At 36.9% G+C, this 16,744-nt stretch overlaps 2 protein-coding genes across 2 annotated transcripts; one reads left to right on the forward strand and one right to left on the reverse strand.

Annotated features, from left to right (window-relative positions):
* Positions 1-1,652: 1,652 nt before the first annotated feature.
* On the reverse strand, positions 1,653-2,162 carry LOC109167862. Its single transcript, XM_019316934.1, has one exon. It carries the CDS (start codon positions 2,160-2,162, stop codon positions 1,653-1,655), a length of 510 nt encoding a protein of 169 aa, XP_019172479.1.
* A 3,313-nt stretch (positions 2,163-5,475) lies between these two features.
* On the forward strand, positions 5,476-6,124 carry LOC109167905 (NEP1-interacting protein-like 1). Its single transcript, XM_019316971.1, has 2 exons — positions 5,476-5,735; positions 5,938-6,124. The coding sequence occupies exons 1-2, from the start codon at positions 5,577-5,579 to the stop codon at positions 6,085-6,087; spliced, it is 309 nt and encodes a 102-aa protein (XP_019172516.1). The 5' UTR covers positions 5,476-5,576; the 3' UTR covers positions 6,088-6,124.
* The last annotated feature ends 10,620 nt before the right edge of the window (positions 6,125-16,744 follow it).

Consider the following 16,744-nt stretch of genomic DNA (forward strand, 5'->3'; position numbering starts at 1 on the left):
CACGAGTACTGGGAACGCTTCAAACAACTGTGTGCAAGTTGCCCCCAACATGGAGTTTATGAACAACTCCTTATTCAATACTTTTATGAAGGATTGCTGCCCATGGAAAGAAATATGATGGATGCAGCTAGTGGAGGTGCTATAGTGAACAAAACTCCTCGTGAAGCTAGAGATTTGATATCCATCATGGCTGCCAATTCACAACAATTTGGATGTAGACAAGACGCATCTCCGAGAAGAGTGAATGAGGTAAATGTTTCTTCCATTGACAATAAATTATCTCAATTAACTACTCTTGTTCAACAGTTAGTTGTAGGAAATGTGCAACAAGTAAAAGCTTGTGGGATATGTGCTGCATTGAGCTCAAGAGTGTGTGGCGGGGTGGTGAAATGAGAGATACCGTGAGTATTAAAAAACGGCCCAAGTCTCATAAACTCGCCCCCATTATCTGAGTAAACAGAAATAATTGACAGGCTAAAATATTTTTCCACTAGCTGTTTGAACTGAATGAATATTGTAAACACATCCGATTTACGTTTCATGGGGTACAACCAAATATACTTTGATAAGTGGTCTACAAAAATGACATAATAGCGAAATTCATCAATCGAGTTCTCAGTAGGTCCCCACACATCAGTATAAACAAGTTGCAAAGGTTTAGTTCTAACAAGTGTATTTTAAGAAAAAAAGGCAGTTTATGGCTTTTATGAACATTGCAGGAGGAACAATGAAATTTTCGCAGAGATGACATGGGGACTGGAACATTACAGCGTTGCAACACAAGTTGCAACACCTTATTCGAAGGGTGGCCAAGTTGTTGGTGCCACTGAGACAAACGAGCCAACTGCGTAGCATGAATTGTTGGGTGAGAGGCAACTGGTTCAAAATAGACACCATTAATGTTCGCTCCCCGTAGCGGCGGAATCCCAGTTCGAAGATCCTTGACCAGAAAATGAGAATCAAAGAATTCAACAGACACACGATTAGTCTTGCTTAACTGGGAAATAGAAACTAAATTAGTGTGTAACTGTGGGACACGCAAGACATTATCTAGAGTGAGAACATTATAAGGAGTGGGAATGACAGACTGACCAATGTGGGATATTTGTAAGGAATTACCGTCGCCCAGGCGTATTTCATCCGATCCACTGTACTCGGTGAAAATCTACAGAGAGCGAGGCTTGGTGTCACATGGTGCGACGCCCCACTATCAAACATCCAGGGAAGAGACGCCCCAGTCACAGCGTTAGCTGTAGGAGACATATAGGGTTGCATAGGAACAACATTATGCTCCTTAAGAAATCTGGCTAGCTTGCAACATACCTTTGTTTCGTGACCTGTAAGATGACAAAACTTACAAATAATACTGGAGCGATTGTTACCCCCTTGTTGCCAATTTTGTCGGTGGGCGCCATTATTATGGGCATTATTGCGGGCCCTCTGGTTGGAAGCTGACTGCTGGTTAGACCATGGGGGTGTCGAAGCGCGGTGAGTAGCATTGGTAGTAACCATTGGCGATTGTCGCGTCTCATCCGCTGCCTTCAGTTGACATTTATGGTCAGTAAGCACGTTCGCCAATTCACTAAAGGAAATCAGCTTTTCACGAACACGAACGGTGATATAATAGAGTTGTACTCCTCCCCTAACTGAGTTCATATGTAGACAGTTAGATCTTCATCCGAAACTGGACACTGAGCCAGCGCAAGATCATCAGCTAAGGCTCGCATGTCATTGAGGTAAGACGTAATGGACCGAGAAACTCTCGAATTTTTCGTGAGCTTGGCCTTGAGGGATATGATACGTCCTCGAGAGGCACTGGCGTAACTAGCAATCAGATGTTGCCACGCATCGTGGGCTATCGTAGCTAAGGAGATGAGGGGCTGTATGGTGTCAGTATAACTACCGAGAAGTGCACTGACAATGATTTGGTCTTGACGATACCAAATTAGATGGGTCGGGTTAACGACAGTTTGAGCAGTATCAGTGAATTTGGCGGGTTCCTTGGTGGTACCGTCGATGTAACCCAGAAGATTAAACCCAACAAGTGTGGAGTGAACTTGACGTCTCCACCCTGGGAAATTCGTGGTAGTAAGTTTAATGGGAAAGTTTGTAGGGGCATTCAGTTGGATTATATCGTTTGTGGCTGTAGCAATGGAAGCCATGTGGGTAGGAGAAAAAAACATCGTAGGAGATTCAAGGCTCTTGATACCATGTAAAGATTATAAACTATACTTCATTGATGTAAAATAATGAGCTATAAATAGTGTACAAGTGAGGGAGAATAGTAGGAGGTTGTAACAACTTGTTCAAACACACCTATTCTACAGGAGCATAACTATCACAAATATAAAGAGATAAAATGTCAGCCACACATATCCTTAATAGTGAAAACTGGGACAACTGGAAAAAGAGTTGCCATAAAACTTTTCAACATTGGATTGCTTAAAGATCTTGAAAAGCTTTGGAATATCCTTGCCAATGATATTTATCCATTGAAGACTTTCGGAGCTATTAGATGGTGATTAGTGTGCATCTATATGAAGTCCCATAGAGAAAGGGGAGTGATTCCATAAAATCTAGAGAGTGCATATTTCACGATCAATGGTATTTTTTTCGATTTTGCTTTTTTCTAGAACTCGTGTTGTATATGAAATTGGGAAAAAAGATGCATTACAAAGTTGCTTCCTGTACTGCAAAAATAAATTGCAAAATAACACTTTTCTTTTTTACTCCATTTTAGGGAACTTCATACTCATATACCAAGGGAGCATGATGGTAAGTACTGTAAGCTTTTCAAATAATGAAAAGTTTATGCAATTAAAAATTTTATGGTGATAAGTAATTTCTATATTTACAAAAAAGGCACTCATTATTTTATGTTGTAATTCAACTATGCTATTTTGGTTAAAGAATAAAAAAAAATGACCACTATCCGAGACAAATTTATTTATTGAAATCATTTTCATCTTTGAAGTCTGTAGATGATAAACAGTTCGTTGGTAAGTTTCAGTTACAATTTTAATCTACATTTGAATTCTTTTTCTTTTATTAACATGTTTGACGTTATTGGTAGGGTCGTTGAGATATACTCCCCATTGGATAAGATCATTGCAGGGAAGCCTTCTTAACTTATTGATTTTCTAATTGTACGTAAATACAAAGTAAATTATCTAATTTTAATTTGTTATTTTCATTGTATTTTTATATGTATTTTTTATTAAGTAGTTTATTTGTTTATAGGAACAATCAATTGAAGGCTACACTGTGAGATCAATATATACCAAGAGTTTAAACCTTTTTTAAAAAAAAAAATAAAAATTTGGCCTTGCAAATCCTATGGTTGTTCTTATGCAATTGTGTAGAGTTAAGAATGATACGAAGAGTTAATCTAAACACAAGTTTTTTAATTTTTCTTTATATTTGAAAGTGATTGAATAAGGACAAGTAATGATGAATGTTCTTTTTTATTAGCTGGTTATGTCAAGATATGTAACTCTTGATACATCGCTCTTTTTCAATCAGGATTTCCAGAGTTTTGTGATTTTCTGGAAAGGTAAATTTATTATGTCTTAATCATTATCATAATGTTTTTATCATTTAGTTTTGTACATATTTTGTTTATGATTGTCATTTTTTTTTTTGTTTTCAGTTTATGTGTTGATTAGACCCCTCTAAGAAATATTATTGATATTTATGAGATGATTGAGGTAAACAGTAGCAATAAAATTTTTTTAAAAAAATTGATGCAGTGGCATCATTTCTAATCATCTTTTGCCACTTTTTTAAATGATTTATTAGTATAAATTATCACACTTTAAAGTGTATTTTTTAAATGTTAATAAATAAATTAACTTAAAATAATACATTAAAATCCAAAGGATAATCTTTTTGAAAGCTACTGGCTCTATTACATTGTAGTATCTGTTCATATACTTTCTCAACCTACTGAAACACAAAGAACCCAAAGCCAAAGTTGTACATGGTTGCAAAGTGATGGAGCATTGTAATAGTCTCAGTGCATCCAAATAAATGCATCATTTAACTGATTATTTCTTTTTTTTTTTTTATCTCACATTAAGGGTTCAATACTTAAGATATATATAAAGTATTAGTAATAACATTGGTACTGCTAAATGTGTATATAACTAATTATTTATTGATTTAGGATAAAAGAGTGCCCTATATGATCTTAGAGTTCAAATTTTACTTCCAGATATATTATAAATAATCAACATACATCAGTACTATTTTATCTTCATATGAACAAAACTCATCATCCTTGAAGTGGTGAAAACAATTAAGAGCCCCTCACTACAATTTTCCTCTTTGTAATCACAATTTCTTTCGTATAACTTAAAAAGTAAATGCTTCACATAATATAGTAAATGGAATTATAATATAGTAGAAAATAGGAATTAATATTATTGGTAAAGTATATATTAGTTGAAATAGTACTTATCTTTAGGAGTAATTAGTCCTAGACTTATGGTGGCACGGACAATTTTGGTCCTTAATAAAAAAATCAGACAATTTGTGGACACTTTTATTGTGACGAGGACAATTTTGGTCCTCCGTCACTTATCTCGTTAGTTGACTGTCTAAATGAAGGACATTTCTGTCAATTCAAATTATTCTTTTGATCCTTGGCATAAACGACGCTGTTTTGGCGAAGGTGACATAAACAATGAACAATTTCGCCTTCCTCCAGATTCACGCGATTTGCGAGAAAACTAGCGATTTTGACTTCGCCAAATTTTACCGCAAAATTCCGGCGCCGACATCAATTATGGAGAGGGGTCAGATGATAATCGCAATCGACCCTCTGAAATTCGGACGAGTGCGACGAATCGTGGAAACCCTTGTTCTTCGTCTCTCGCCCCCCGGTCGGCAATCACACCCGCTGCATCTTCCGCTTTTACGATCACTCTGTCGTCAATGGAGCCTCTACATGGGCGATCGAAGGTCGTGGCTGGTGTTGGGACGGTGTCCAGATTAATCCCCTTTGTTCAGATTTGTGATCGGAGTCGAAGAAGAGAGTCTTTTGCTGCAAAACAGAGTCGAACCCGAACCCGACAATTCTTGGTTTGTTTTTGATTAGGGGTTGCATATTCTCTCAATCTGTGATCTGGGTGTTTGGATTTCGTTTGCTTTGATTATGAATTTTTGTTCTTGAAACTCCAGTATTTGATTCAGGATGGGTTTCCAATTGTGAGCCTTTTAGATATTTAGGAAAATTAACCAAACAAGGAAGAATCTTTTTCCAATTAGGTACAGCTTTTAGATGTTTCAAAAACTGAGCAAAAAGGGAAGAATCTTTGAAGTTATCTGCCAAACAAAAATACAGAAAGGAAGAGTCTTTTGAGATATTTTCCAGATATCATCGTACCTTATGGTTTCTTAGCAGAAAGGCTTGCTTCCACTGCATTTATCTTTGTTATGTGGATGGTTGTGTGTTGAATTTTCATATGTGGAGAGGGGCATCTCTTTTCATATATCATAAACTGCTTTGAATATTCACTGTCCTTACTAATCAAGGAATTGGGTTTGTTCTGGCAGTTGGAATCTTGTTAGGAGCAATGACTGGAGCTCTGATAGGCCAAGAGACAGAGAACAGCTTAATTAGAGGCGTTGCAGTTGGCACTATCTCCAGAGTTGTTTTCTCTCTCGAGGTCTTCGAATCATCGCGGCTGCTATGGCAGTCAGATGAATCCGGGATCGGGTGTCTCCTATATTTGGTAAGCAAACACGGCCTCTTAGTTTTGCGTAGTGATCACTGACCATTGGTGTGATATTAAGCGGCTTGTGTATGTTGTGGATCAATGTCTAAAATGTACTCCTATGTAATGCTAATTTGAGCAAACTTTACATCTGTTTGTTGCGTTTCAGTGGAGTTGGTTAGATTTATTCCAAGTCATTGGATGATTTGAAACTATACAGATTGATGTGATTGCAAGCCTGTTAAGCGGTGGACTTGTTCGTGAGAGCATGAAGCTGACTCTGCACTGCACTCCGCATTGCAGGACCATAGCAGATATAATGAGATATAATGAAATGACGCAAATACCCTCATCTCAAACGGCCATTTAACGGGAATGCTGACGGAGGACCAAAATTGTCCTCGTCACAATAAGTGTGTCTATAAATTGTCTAAATTTTTTTATAGAGGACTAAAATTGTCTTTGCCACCATAAGTCTAGGACCAAAAATGTCTTTTACTCTATCTTTAGTAAAAAAATTTTACACTTCTGGAAGATTCAATTCTTTTGAGCCTTCAACATGTGTGCATGTGCACATACAGAACTATAAACTGCTATTTTTAGATTGAATTCATCTTTCATGTGTAGCTGTATTTTCACCAACTAATTTAATAAAGCTTATTTTGTAAGTAAATGTAAAATGTATATTAACTAAAATCTTGGTAATATTATTTCCATATTCACGTATTAACGTAATAACATAATACCATATACAAAAGACATATTAGTTATATTCTATAATATAATAATATTTTTGGTACATTATTGTTTGCAAATTCTCCGTATTTTTTTTAATACTGTGTAGAAAAGACATTAATTAATTAGGTAATTAGGTAATAACATAATAACATAATTGGTAATATTATGTATGGTATTACCGTGTAGAATTTTTAGATGTTTATCACCAACTAATTTAATACAACTTATTTTGTAAGCAAATGTAAAATAGAAATTAACTAACATCTTGGTAATATTACTTCCATAACTGTACGTTTGGAAACGCTTGATAATATATTGATGAATAACTAATAATGCACATATGTAAATGTGAATGCACTATTATATTATAGATAATGAGTGAACTATATATCCGTTATTTTCAAATACACTATAGTCTATAAAGAATTTCCAAATGCCTCGTCATAATTACAGAAATATCATCACAGTTTTCTTTAATTTTCATTCATTGATCTTCTTATGTGGACGAATGGGATTGGTTTATGCATTCTCACAAGGCTATTGGTTCTCATTTAATGTAGGTTAGCCTTTACAGTGTTTGATATATTATGACTACTACATTGATATAAAGACCGTTGGAAAAAAGAACGAATGGAAAGCAAATTAAAATTCAACACTTTACCTAACTATAGTATCTGCTCAAAAAATTATACCGGTCCTTGATTAAATTGAGATTCAAACCTGAGACCTTTCATATGAAAAGCAACAATGATGCCATCAAACCTCAAGGTATTTACCATTAATTTAAACCTTTAATTACGTAAGAAATATGATGGTGGAAGTTGATTTATTTCCATGATAAAATTAAAGTACTATAATGTAGTTGGACTATAGTGTTATCAAGGTAATATTTTTATTTTTGATAGATTGTAAGACATTCATTGTGAGTGTTAGATCTAACCGGGCGTTTGGTGGAGGGAATTTAAATTTCATTCCCACTTAATTCCCACCTAATTCCAAAGGCCATTAAATTGCTTAGTTTGGCTGGAAGGAATTGCAATTCCCTCATTTTCAGGGAATTAAAATCCCATGCCCCCCCTTGGGATTTCAATTCCATGGATTTTCGGAAGAAAAAAAATAATGATGAGACAAAATTATCCTCACCTTTTTAAACCTAAAATTGATGCCTAACAACAACAATGGACATTTTGAACTTTATACTACTTATTCCCTTTCAATTTTCATGTATACCAAACATTGGAATTGAAATTCCCATTAATTTTATTCATGTAAACCAAACATCGAAATTTAAATTCCTACATTATTCCCAGTAATTCATCTCCCATGGAATTGCAATTCCTTTCCCACGTAAATCCCTCCCTCCAACCAAACGCCCCGTAAAAGGCTGATCGTACCCAGTTCGAGAAAGTAATAGATGTGGGGATCTCCTTATTATGAATGTTAGTAATTGAATGATTGGTACAAGGAATACAGTTTATGATCTTCTACTAACTATTGTCAAGAAGGCGGTTGCGTGCTAGTTAGGTGTGGACAATTCAGTTCGGTTTATCCTAATCGAACTAAACCGAATTGAACCGAACCAAAATAGTAATATATTGAAAAATTAAACGGTTCGAAATTCTAGTAAACCGAACCGAATACGTTTAATAATAATAATAATAATAATAATAATAATAATAATAATAAAGAAGTAAATCTAAGTTCCTTGATGTCTGCTCCGTCATTCAGTTCTTATTCTCACTAGTATCTCTATTAAATTTTTTATTTGATTTCTTTATAGCTTGTTCTCTATTTTGCACTTTTGTTGTTTATTGCAATTGTTATTTACCTCACAATTAGTACTTAGTAGTATGTTTGAACTTTGAATTGCTATTTTGTTATATAATGTTTAGATTTTAGATATGGATTATATGAATATGTATTGTTTGGTAATATATTCGGAAGATTATGAATGTTGGAATTTGAGGATCTTAAACAGAACCGAATTAAATCCGAACAAAAATCGAACCGTTTCAAATCGAACCGAACTCTAATGTTAAACCGAATGGTTTAATTTTTAAAAACTGGAAAATCGAAACCGAAATAAAAAAAAAAACCGAATCGAAACTTGAAACGCCCACCCCTACTACCATCTACTGATTCAGAAGAGGCAGAACCGCTGATTGATGCCAAAATGATTCCTCTGTTTTCACTTGCTTTTTCTCCTTTTATTTTTTTTTTTCATTAGATAAAACTATACTGGTTCTACTTTTTTTTTTTTTTTTTTGAACACACTATATTGTTTTTACTTGTTTTCACATCCAACTAATTAACTATGAATACCCTTGAATTTAATTGTTTGGTGGGCGATTGCCGTATTTGGGCTGAAATTGATTGACCCAATTGTTATTTAACTTCTATTAATTTGGGTAATTGGGCAGTGGGTCTGGTTAATTTTTAATCTTGGATTTGTGCTCGTGTGTCTAATGGCAGCAGAGTTTTGGATTGAATTTTCATTGTTGAGACTTTTGGTTTAATTCTGGGCTGAAACTATTTGAGTTGATGTAAATTAATTGCCACCAGAGGTTGGTATTCCGTGTCATTAAGTCAAGAACATTTCTGTTGGGCAGCTCAAGGATATGACATGACAGCTAGACATGTCATGCTTAACTGCTTAAGGTAGTAGTTTTCAAATCTGTATATATTGAACCCATAACCATGAGTAAAGAATTTTTCGTTATTTATTCCTTTGCCATGAATGAGTGTCCATAGCTTATAGCTTAGCTTTGCTCTCACGATATGGTATCGGAGCATGGACATGGTATCACAGCCTTAAAATCGAAGAATGTTGGATGAAAATAGCGAGATTTCCAGTAGTGATTATATCCCTACCACATTTCATTATCAACCCAAAAAATATTCAACAATTTGTCAAGTCAACAACTTATATTTAACAATGAGATGTGCCATGGATGCACAAACAGGGTAAACACGTACAAATTTATTTAATTAATTAACTACTTTTAATCTAATACTTCAATTTTAAGAGTTAATTCTTAAAATGGTCCTCCGACTATAGCTTTTTCTCAAATTGGTTTCTTGACTTTTAATTGCACCTAAAGTGTTTCCCCGACTATTGAATTTTAAGCCAAAATGACCCTCCATTAATTTTGGTGTTAAGTGGGTGTTAAGATGAAGGATAAAAGAGACAATTTATATTATTTGTTGATAAGAGCTTTGATCAGTCTTTTTTTTTCTTAAAAAATAGAATATTACTCATAATCTTTTTTAAATCAATGCCATTTTCCTTTCTACTGGTTCATTTATCATAGTTGTAGCATTACCTATTATGCCCTTAACAAATAGCATCCTGCCTTGATTATCTTCTGGCCGCATGTGTAAAATTAGTAAAACGAAACTAGAAAATGTTCGGAAAATTTAGAAAGATAAAAAACAAAAATTCAAAAAATGTATTTGTGATAGTTTAATGAAGGAGGAAAGTAGGATGGTGTTTATGGAGAAACCACTAATTATTGTAAGACATTATTTATGGATGAATCCGGCCTATAAATAATGTCACGTCAGGGTGATTTCTGTAAGAGCTCTATTGCATTGAGTCACTGACATTGTCGTTATATTTTCTTCTTTAATTGATATCTTATCATCTTCTATATCTCATGTCCTCATATAATAAATAGTAATTATTCTTTAGCGTTACCAAGTACTCAAGTAGTGTTGGCTAATGAAGGATAAGTAAAAGGAGTACAAACAGTTGTTATATTATAGACCGCGGTGCATAATCGATTATGCACCGCAACCCATATACGGCGCCGTTTCTTTAAGTAAAGAAACGGCCCGCCGTTAGAGTTAACGGAGTCCGTTTGTTTGGTGTATTAAACACCAACTGACACTACAGTATATCCAAACCGACACTGCAGTTATATCAAAATGATACTGTAGTTATAGTGAAATGAAACTGCAGTGTATATAAACTGAAACTGAATAACATTTCACATATTTGAGTGTATATTGTACAATGAAGCTGTAATTATATCAAAATGATCATGTAGTTGTGTTTTAATAAAACTATAGTGTATATAAAATAAAATTAAATAACATTTTCACATATTTGAGTCTATAAATATCGAATGAAACTATAGTTATATCGAAATGAAACTGTAGTTTTGTTCAACTGAAACTGCAGTGTATACAAAATGACACTGAATAACAGAGTTACTTTTTGTAAAAGGGTGCGAAACGGCGGAAATAAACACTGTTAATTTTCATTTAAAAAAAAAAAGATGCGCGGTGCATAATCGATTATGCACCGCGGTGCATAATATAATTTAATGGCACGTAGAATATTTGCAGCATTAAGTTACTAGCTTAAATGCCTCATGTTATCCCTGGTTTCTATGATAAGGTTAATTCCTTTGGTTACCTCTATATCAATTTGAGAATTTTCTTTTTCCCGAGTGGTTCAGGCCAGGTCCAAAGTATAAGGCAGAAGATAATCAAGGCAGGATACTATTGTTAAGTGCAATAGTGCATAGTAGGTAATGCTACAACTATGACAAATGAACCAGTGGAAACGAAAATGGCATTGATTTAAAAAAAGATAATTAGTAATATTTTAATTTTGTTTTTAAAGGGCTAGTCAAAGGTCTAAACAACAAATAATATAAATTGTCCATTTTGCCCTTCATTTTTATTAGGACTCTATGTATCTGAGTCTGTTTAGAACTTCTTATCCTTGTCACACTGTGACTCTCTATTGTATATATTCACATCATCTGATCTCATTGTATCTATGTCCAGTTAATACAATACAATCCGTTCTCATCTGGTATTAGTAAGCTAGGATTTTCTCTCTTGTTCCTATGGCTGACGGATCTGTTAATTCCTCCGAACGGACCGTTTCTAATGTTACTATGTCGTCAAGTTCTTCGCTAGTTGTGTCGCTATCCACCGCACACCACTTTATAGTACTAAGTTGACCTACAAGAATTATTTGTTCTGGCGTACGCAAGTCGTTCCGTTTCTTCATGGACATGACTTAATGGGGTTTGTTGATGGTACCAAACCCTCACCGGCGGTCCTTCTTGTTGCCGACGCCGACAACGCCGACGCCATGCCACGGTCGAACCCCGCCTATGCCGTTTGGATGCGTCAAGATCAAGCATTGTTGTCCATGCTTGTCTCCTCCCACTCCGATGAAGTCACGCCGTTAGCCGTCGGATGTCGCACGAGTCGTGCTCTTTGGGAGGCCATTGTTCAGGCGTTGTCGTCTTCCTCTCGTACCCGCGCATTGAACCTTCTTGGCCAGTTACAGGGACTGGACCAGGGTGACTCGTCGGTTGCGGATTACATCGGGCGAGCTCAGGTGATTGTTGAAGAGCTCACCCTCGCTGGCCACGTGGTCTCCATCGACGACCAAAATCATTTTGTCTTTCGCGGCTTGCGACCAGAGTTCCGTGCCCTCAGCGCCTCTCTCGTCGTCCGTGGACAGCCGGTCACGCTCCAGGAGTTGGCGGACTTCCTCGGCGCCCAGGAATTTATCTCGAGCCGTGACTACGGCGGTGCTCCGGCGGCCCTTGCAGTTCAGCGCGGTGGTGGCCGGTCGGGTCGCAGATGTCAGAACCGTGGTGGCGGTCAGCGAGGAGGGGTTGGCAATGGCGGTTTCAATCGTGGTTGTGGTGGCCGGCAGCAAGGTGGCCGTGGGCGTAGTGGCCGCGGTCGCGAATGCAACGGTGGGTGCAATCAAGTTCAGTGTCAGATATGTAAGCGGACTGGGAATGCGGCTCATGCATGCCTCAACCGTTATGATCCCTCACCTCAGGCCAATCTAACCTATCAAAGTAATTCAGATGTTGGTACTCCTCAGACGTGGATCCTGGATACTGGGGCAACTAATCATGTTACTCCGGACATCGCCGCTTTGACCACCTCAGAAGAATATATTGGCAATGACACTTTGCGTGTTGGTGACGGTATGGGTTTATCTATTAGTCATGTTGGTCATGCCTCTTTTAATACCCCTTCTAGATCATTCATGTAATTTTGCATTTCCTCATTTTTAATCAAATTAACTGGATTATCCAACTGATGAAATGGACTGACTGATTCAACGATTATAACAGTCAGTAAGGCAGATTATTGAGATGTTTATAGAAAAAGAAAAAAACACAAAGCAACACACAAGATGTTTACCCAGTTCGATACAGTGTGTATCTACGTCTGGGGGACGATCACATAAGCGTCCAATCCACTAAATCATAATCCAATGTACAAAGGTAGAGAAACAACAATCTCACCTGAGTGTCCCACACAAGGTACGTACCCAGTCTACACAAGTTTAGTGGATGGTTGAAGATGGAGAGCCATGCATACAGAAGTCCAATGAAATCCCTTCACTTGGAGAGCCAACTCTGATGCAGTCCACTTCAATAACGCTTTTCTCGGTTGTTCCCACAACAGTGTGATCGTAGTGTCCTTTCGTTTAAGCAACAATAATTCTTCTCAAGTTCTTCATCATAATCACCATGAACATGTTGTATTGAGAAGAGGCATGATAATCAAAGATTTGATCTCATAAAACTGTATTGGAGTGTTTTTTCCTTCTTGAAAGCGTAACCCTAATTCTTATCGAATAAGAGTACTTATAGTTCCATAGTACGAACACTCTTCATAGATATCTTTGATTGTATATGGTAGGACAATATTTGAAGTATGTAATCATAAAGATTCGGTCCATACCTTTCCAAAACAGATATGCTGATCTTCTTTCCAAATCTGTCTTCTTTAAACCGCATACAGACTTTTAAGAAACAGCTTCCTAATTCAAATCTTTAGTGCCTGTCCCTCTGTTGTTGTATCTGATTGATCAGTCCTCTGTATGACAAAACCGACACTAAGCTAATCCTATCTTAGTTTACCATAATAATATTGCCAATTATAAGTTGGGGTTTCTTGAGCAATTAAAACACTAACAAACTCCTCCTTTGGCTATTATTTGGCAAAACAACTCGACTACGAATAGAGACAAAAACTGAAAGAACTAAGATAGGCTAGCATAAAAACCAAACCAAATATCTGATTACAAAGCATAGTGGAAATAAAGCACAGCATACAAGTCATGCTGGATCAAAACATCAGTCATATACATTCTTCAACCAAAAGAAGTGGTGCCATCACAATCAACGTCCAGCCACGGCCAGAAGGTACACAAAAACACATAAAACTCCCCCTGAGTTCATACTCCCCCTTTTTGCCAATGATGGCCAAAGCATGGTCAAGCATTGGAGGGAGTCTCACTGTCAGATTTCGCAGGTTCAGCAGCAGCAGATTCAGACAAGCTTAAACGAAGAAGAACGGTGGCCAATTCAGTACGAGCCCCTGTCAGCTGCCTCGCTATTATGCCATGAACAGTCTCAAGCTCAAAGACCCTTGCCTTCAACTGAATAGAGAGTTGGAGATCTCTTGCATGCGGCGAATCATCAGCCACTGTATTAGCTTCAGAATTGGAGGGAGCAATCACCGGTGTAACATCACAAATATGGTCTCATGTCAAAAGACGACGGTCAACCGTATAGAGCAGAGTCGGACTTATCACCTCACTAGGCATTGGCTCAAGGACCTGAGTTGTTAGTACTCCAAAGATCAAATTAGGGAAGGGTAGCCTTACCTTCTGTTCACGTGGATGGATCAAGGTGAGGATATGATTATAAATCCAGGCCCCCAAATCAAATGCCATTTTTATTCCAATTCGGAACAAGAGACCTGCCAATTGCTTGCCCACGATATGGGAATGAGCTGATGGAAGCTAGTTGTGAAGCGCAAGATGATGCAATATGACATATTTTGAGGTGAGCTGAGAGCTAGGTAGATAATCCTTGTCACCAGAAGGCCATGTATCAGTCTATCCACCGGTTAGGGTCTTGGCCACTGAATCCCAGTCAGTGATTGCTTCTTCCTGCACCGCTGACAAGCCATAGTATTCATTAATCATGTCAGGACCAAAGACGTACCATTTACCTCTGTTGGTCCCGATAGGGTGGTGAAAGTCTAGAGAGGGGGGGGGGGGTGAATAGACTTTCAAGCTTTTTCAAAATAAATAACTCTTTGGTAACTTCAACTCTAAGTAACAAGTAAATAGAGTAAGTTTAAACTGCACAGCGGAATAATAGTATGTAAAGAGTTATGCCCAATCGATAATTTAAATGCGCATGTAAGATGGGTACAGATGATATGTAAAGTGACAGAGATATCTTGAATATATAAAGGAGATGGTGGACTCAATATATAACAATAATATTCAAGATTGTAAATAAATATCGTGTCACGTCGATCGTGTAACGAACGTTACATGCAACACGTCAAACTTGCTTAGAATAATCCAATATTTAAGCTCGAAAAGTTTGAGTCACATGCATACGTGAAAACACACTAAACCCGAACGGTTGTGATTAACTGTGAATAGTAAACGGGTTAGTCGGATAAAATAGATAAATAGAGCAAATTATGTAAGTGCGGTATGTAAATGAGAGAGGCAATTTATAGTGGTTCGGAAGTGGCGTAATCTTCCTAGTCCACTTTACTCCAATCACTTCTAGGAGTAATTCACTATTTTTCACACACAGTTACAATAGTGAATAAGCGCTACACAAGCACTTCTTCCGGATGTCTTGCACACAGCTACACCCAACTCCGAGTGTTTCGCACACAGCTACACTCAACTCCGAGTATTTCGCACACAGCTATACTCAACGCCAACTAAGTGTCTTGCACACAGCTACACTTAGCAAGTACGAGTGTTTTGCACACAGCTACACTCACTAGAGTATTTTGCACACAGCTATACTCTTTCTACAATTACAAATACAAAAGTAATTGTATCTCTCTCCAACTAGATTTGAGACTATTCAGACTAAGTCTCAAAGAATATTTGAGCACTTGCACTTTTGAATTTTGCACTTTGTTTATCCGTGTGTATTGCACCTCTGCCTTGTATCTTCAAGTCTTCATGGCTTTTTATAGGCAATCAAATATATCCGTTGGAGTGGGATAATTTGATATTTGAAATTTGAATCTTCATAGCCTGATATTGTTGACAATAGTAGATCTTCAATTTTGATTTGATTGTCAACTTGCCTGACAAAATAATATTTTATCTCAACTTGATTGTCAAGTTGTTTCTTAAAATATTCAATTTGAATATCCAACGAATCTTTGAAATAAATTCATTTGATATAATTTATTTCTAGGATAAGTTTTTATATTCATGTCTTCATAAATATTTTTCCGTTCTCATCAAATATCTTCAGGCAATTTTGGACTCTTGTGGCATGTGGGCTGATCCAAAATAAATTCCTTCGAATTTATTCATTTTCTGAACATCTTGCTTCTTTGCCACATTGTGCTCCTTTGACTTGGCTTGTTTGACTTGAACATTGTGCTCTTTCTGATTTGGTCACATTGTGCTCCTTTGAACACATCGTGCTCCTTTGAACACATCGTGCTTGTTCACATTGTGCTCTTTTAGAACATTGTGCTCTTTTAGAACATTGTGCTCATTTTCAGAACATTGTGCTCCTTTTCAGATATTGTGCTCCTTAGGCACATCTTGCTTGTATACATTGTGCTCCTTAAGGACATTGTGCTCTTTTGGAACATTTTTCTTGTCCGAAAACTTGGCTTGTGTGACTTGAACATTGTGCTCCTTTGAACACATCGTGCTTGTTCACGTTGTGCTCTTTTAGAACATTGTGCTCCTTGGGCACATCTCGCTTGTACACATTGTGCTCCTTAAGGACATTGTGCTCTTTTGGAACATTGTGCTTGTCCGCATCGTGCTGCTTTAGGAACATTGTGCTTGTCCGAAAACTTGACTTGTAAAAATTAAGTCCTTGGGAGGGGGGGGGGGGGGGGGGGGGGAATCCATCTCGGGTGTGATCATTTTAAGTAAGGATTTCTACCATTTCGCCGTTAGGCTCATTCGGTTAATCCTTGCAACGCCATTCCTTTATGCTTCTTTCTCGGATGAATACTCGTAGGACCAAAATTAATTTCCCAAATTAATTTTGTTCTTCCTATGGTAGATTCCTTTTGACTCGATATTCTGATTTATGATGCTTGTACTAAAAGACCTAAAAACCAAGGGGATCTAAAGTACATTTGGCTCATCAAAACTTACAAAAATATTCCTATCAATTTTCCCCCTTTTTGATGACGCCAAAACCTATACTCAGTCATTTGGCTTGTCTTTTAAAAACAATTATTTTTCAAAAGATTTTATTAATTTTGACATAGCC

This window comes from Ipomoea nil, unplaced genomic scaffold (genome assembly GCF_001879475.1).
Source record: "Ipomoea nil cultivar Tokyo-kokei standard unplaced genomic scaffold, Asagao_1.1 scaffold3170, whole genome shotgun sequence".
Taxonomy (NCBI): domain Eukaryota; kingdom Viridiplantae; phylum Streptophyta; class Magnoliopsida; order Solanales; family Convolvulaceae; genus Ipomoea; species Ipomoea nil.

What these genes read in the sequence shown, in the direction of transcription:
- LOC109167905 (XM_019316971.1), top strand. Translation starts at nt 5,577, where the DNA reads ATGACTGGAGCTCTGATAGGCCAAGAGACAGAGAACAGCTTAATTAGA. An exon ending in TCGGGTGTCTCCTATATTTG is followed by an intron (nt 5,736 to 5,937) that starts GTAAGCAAACAC and finishes GAAACTATACAG; the next exon opens with ATTGATGTGATTGCAAGCCT.
- LOC109167862 (XM_019316934.1), bottom strand. Translation starts at nt 2,162, where the DNA reads ATGGCTTCCATTGCTACAGCCACAAACGATATAATCCAACTGAATGCC.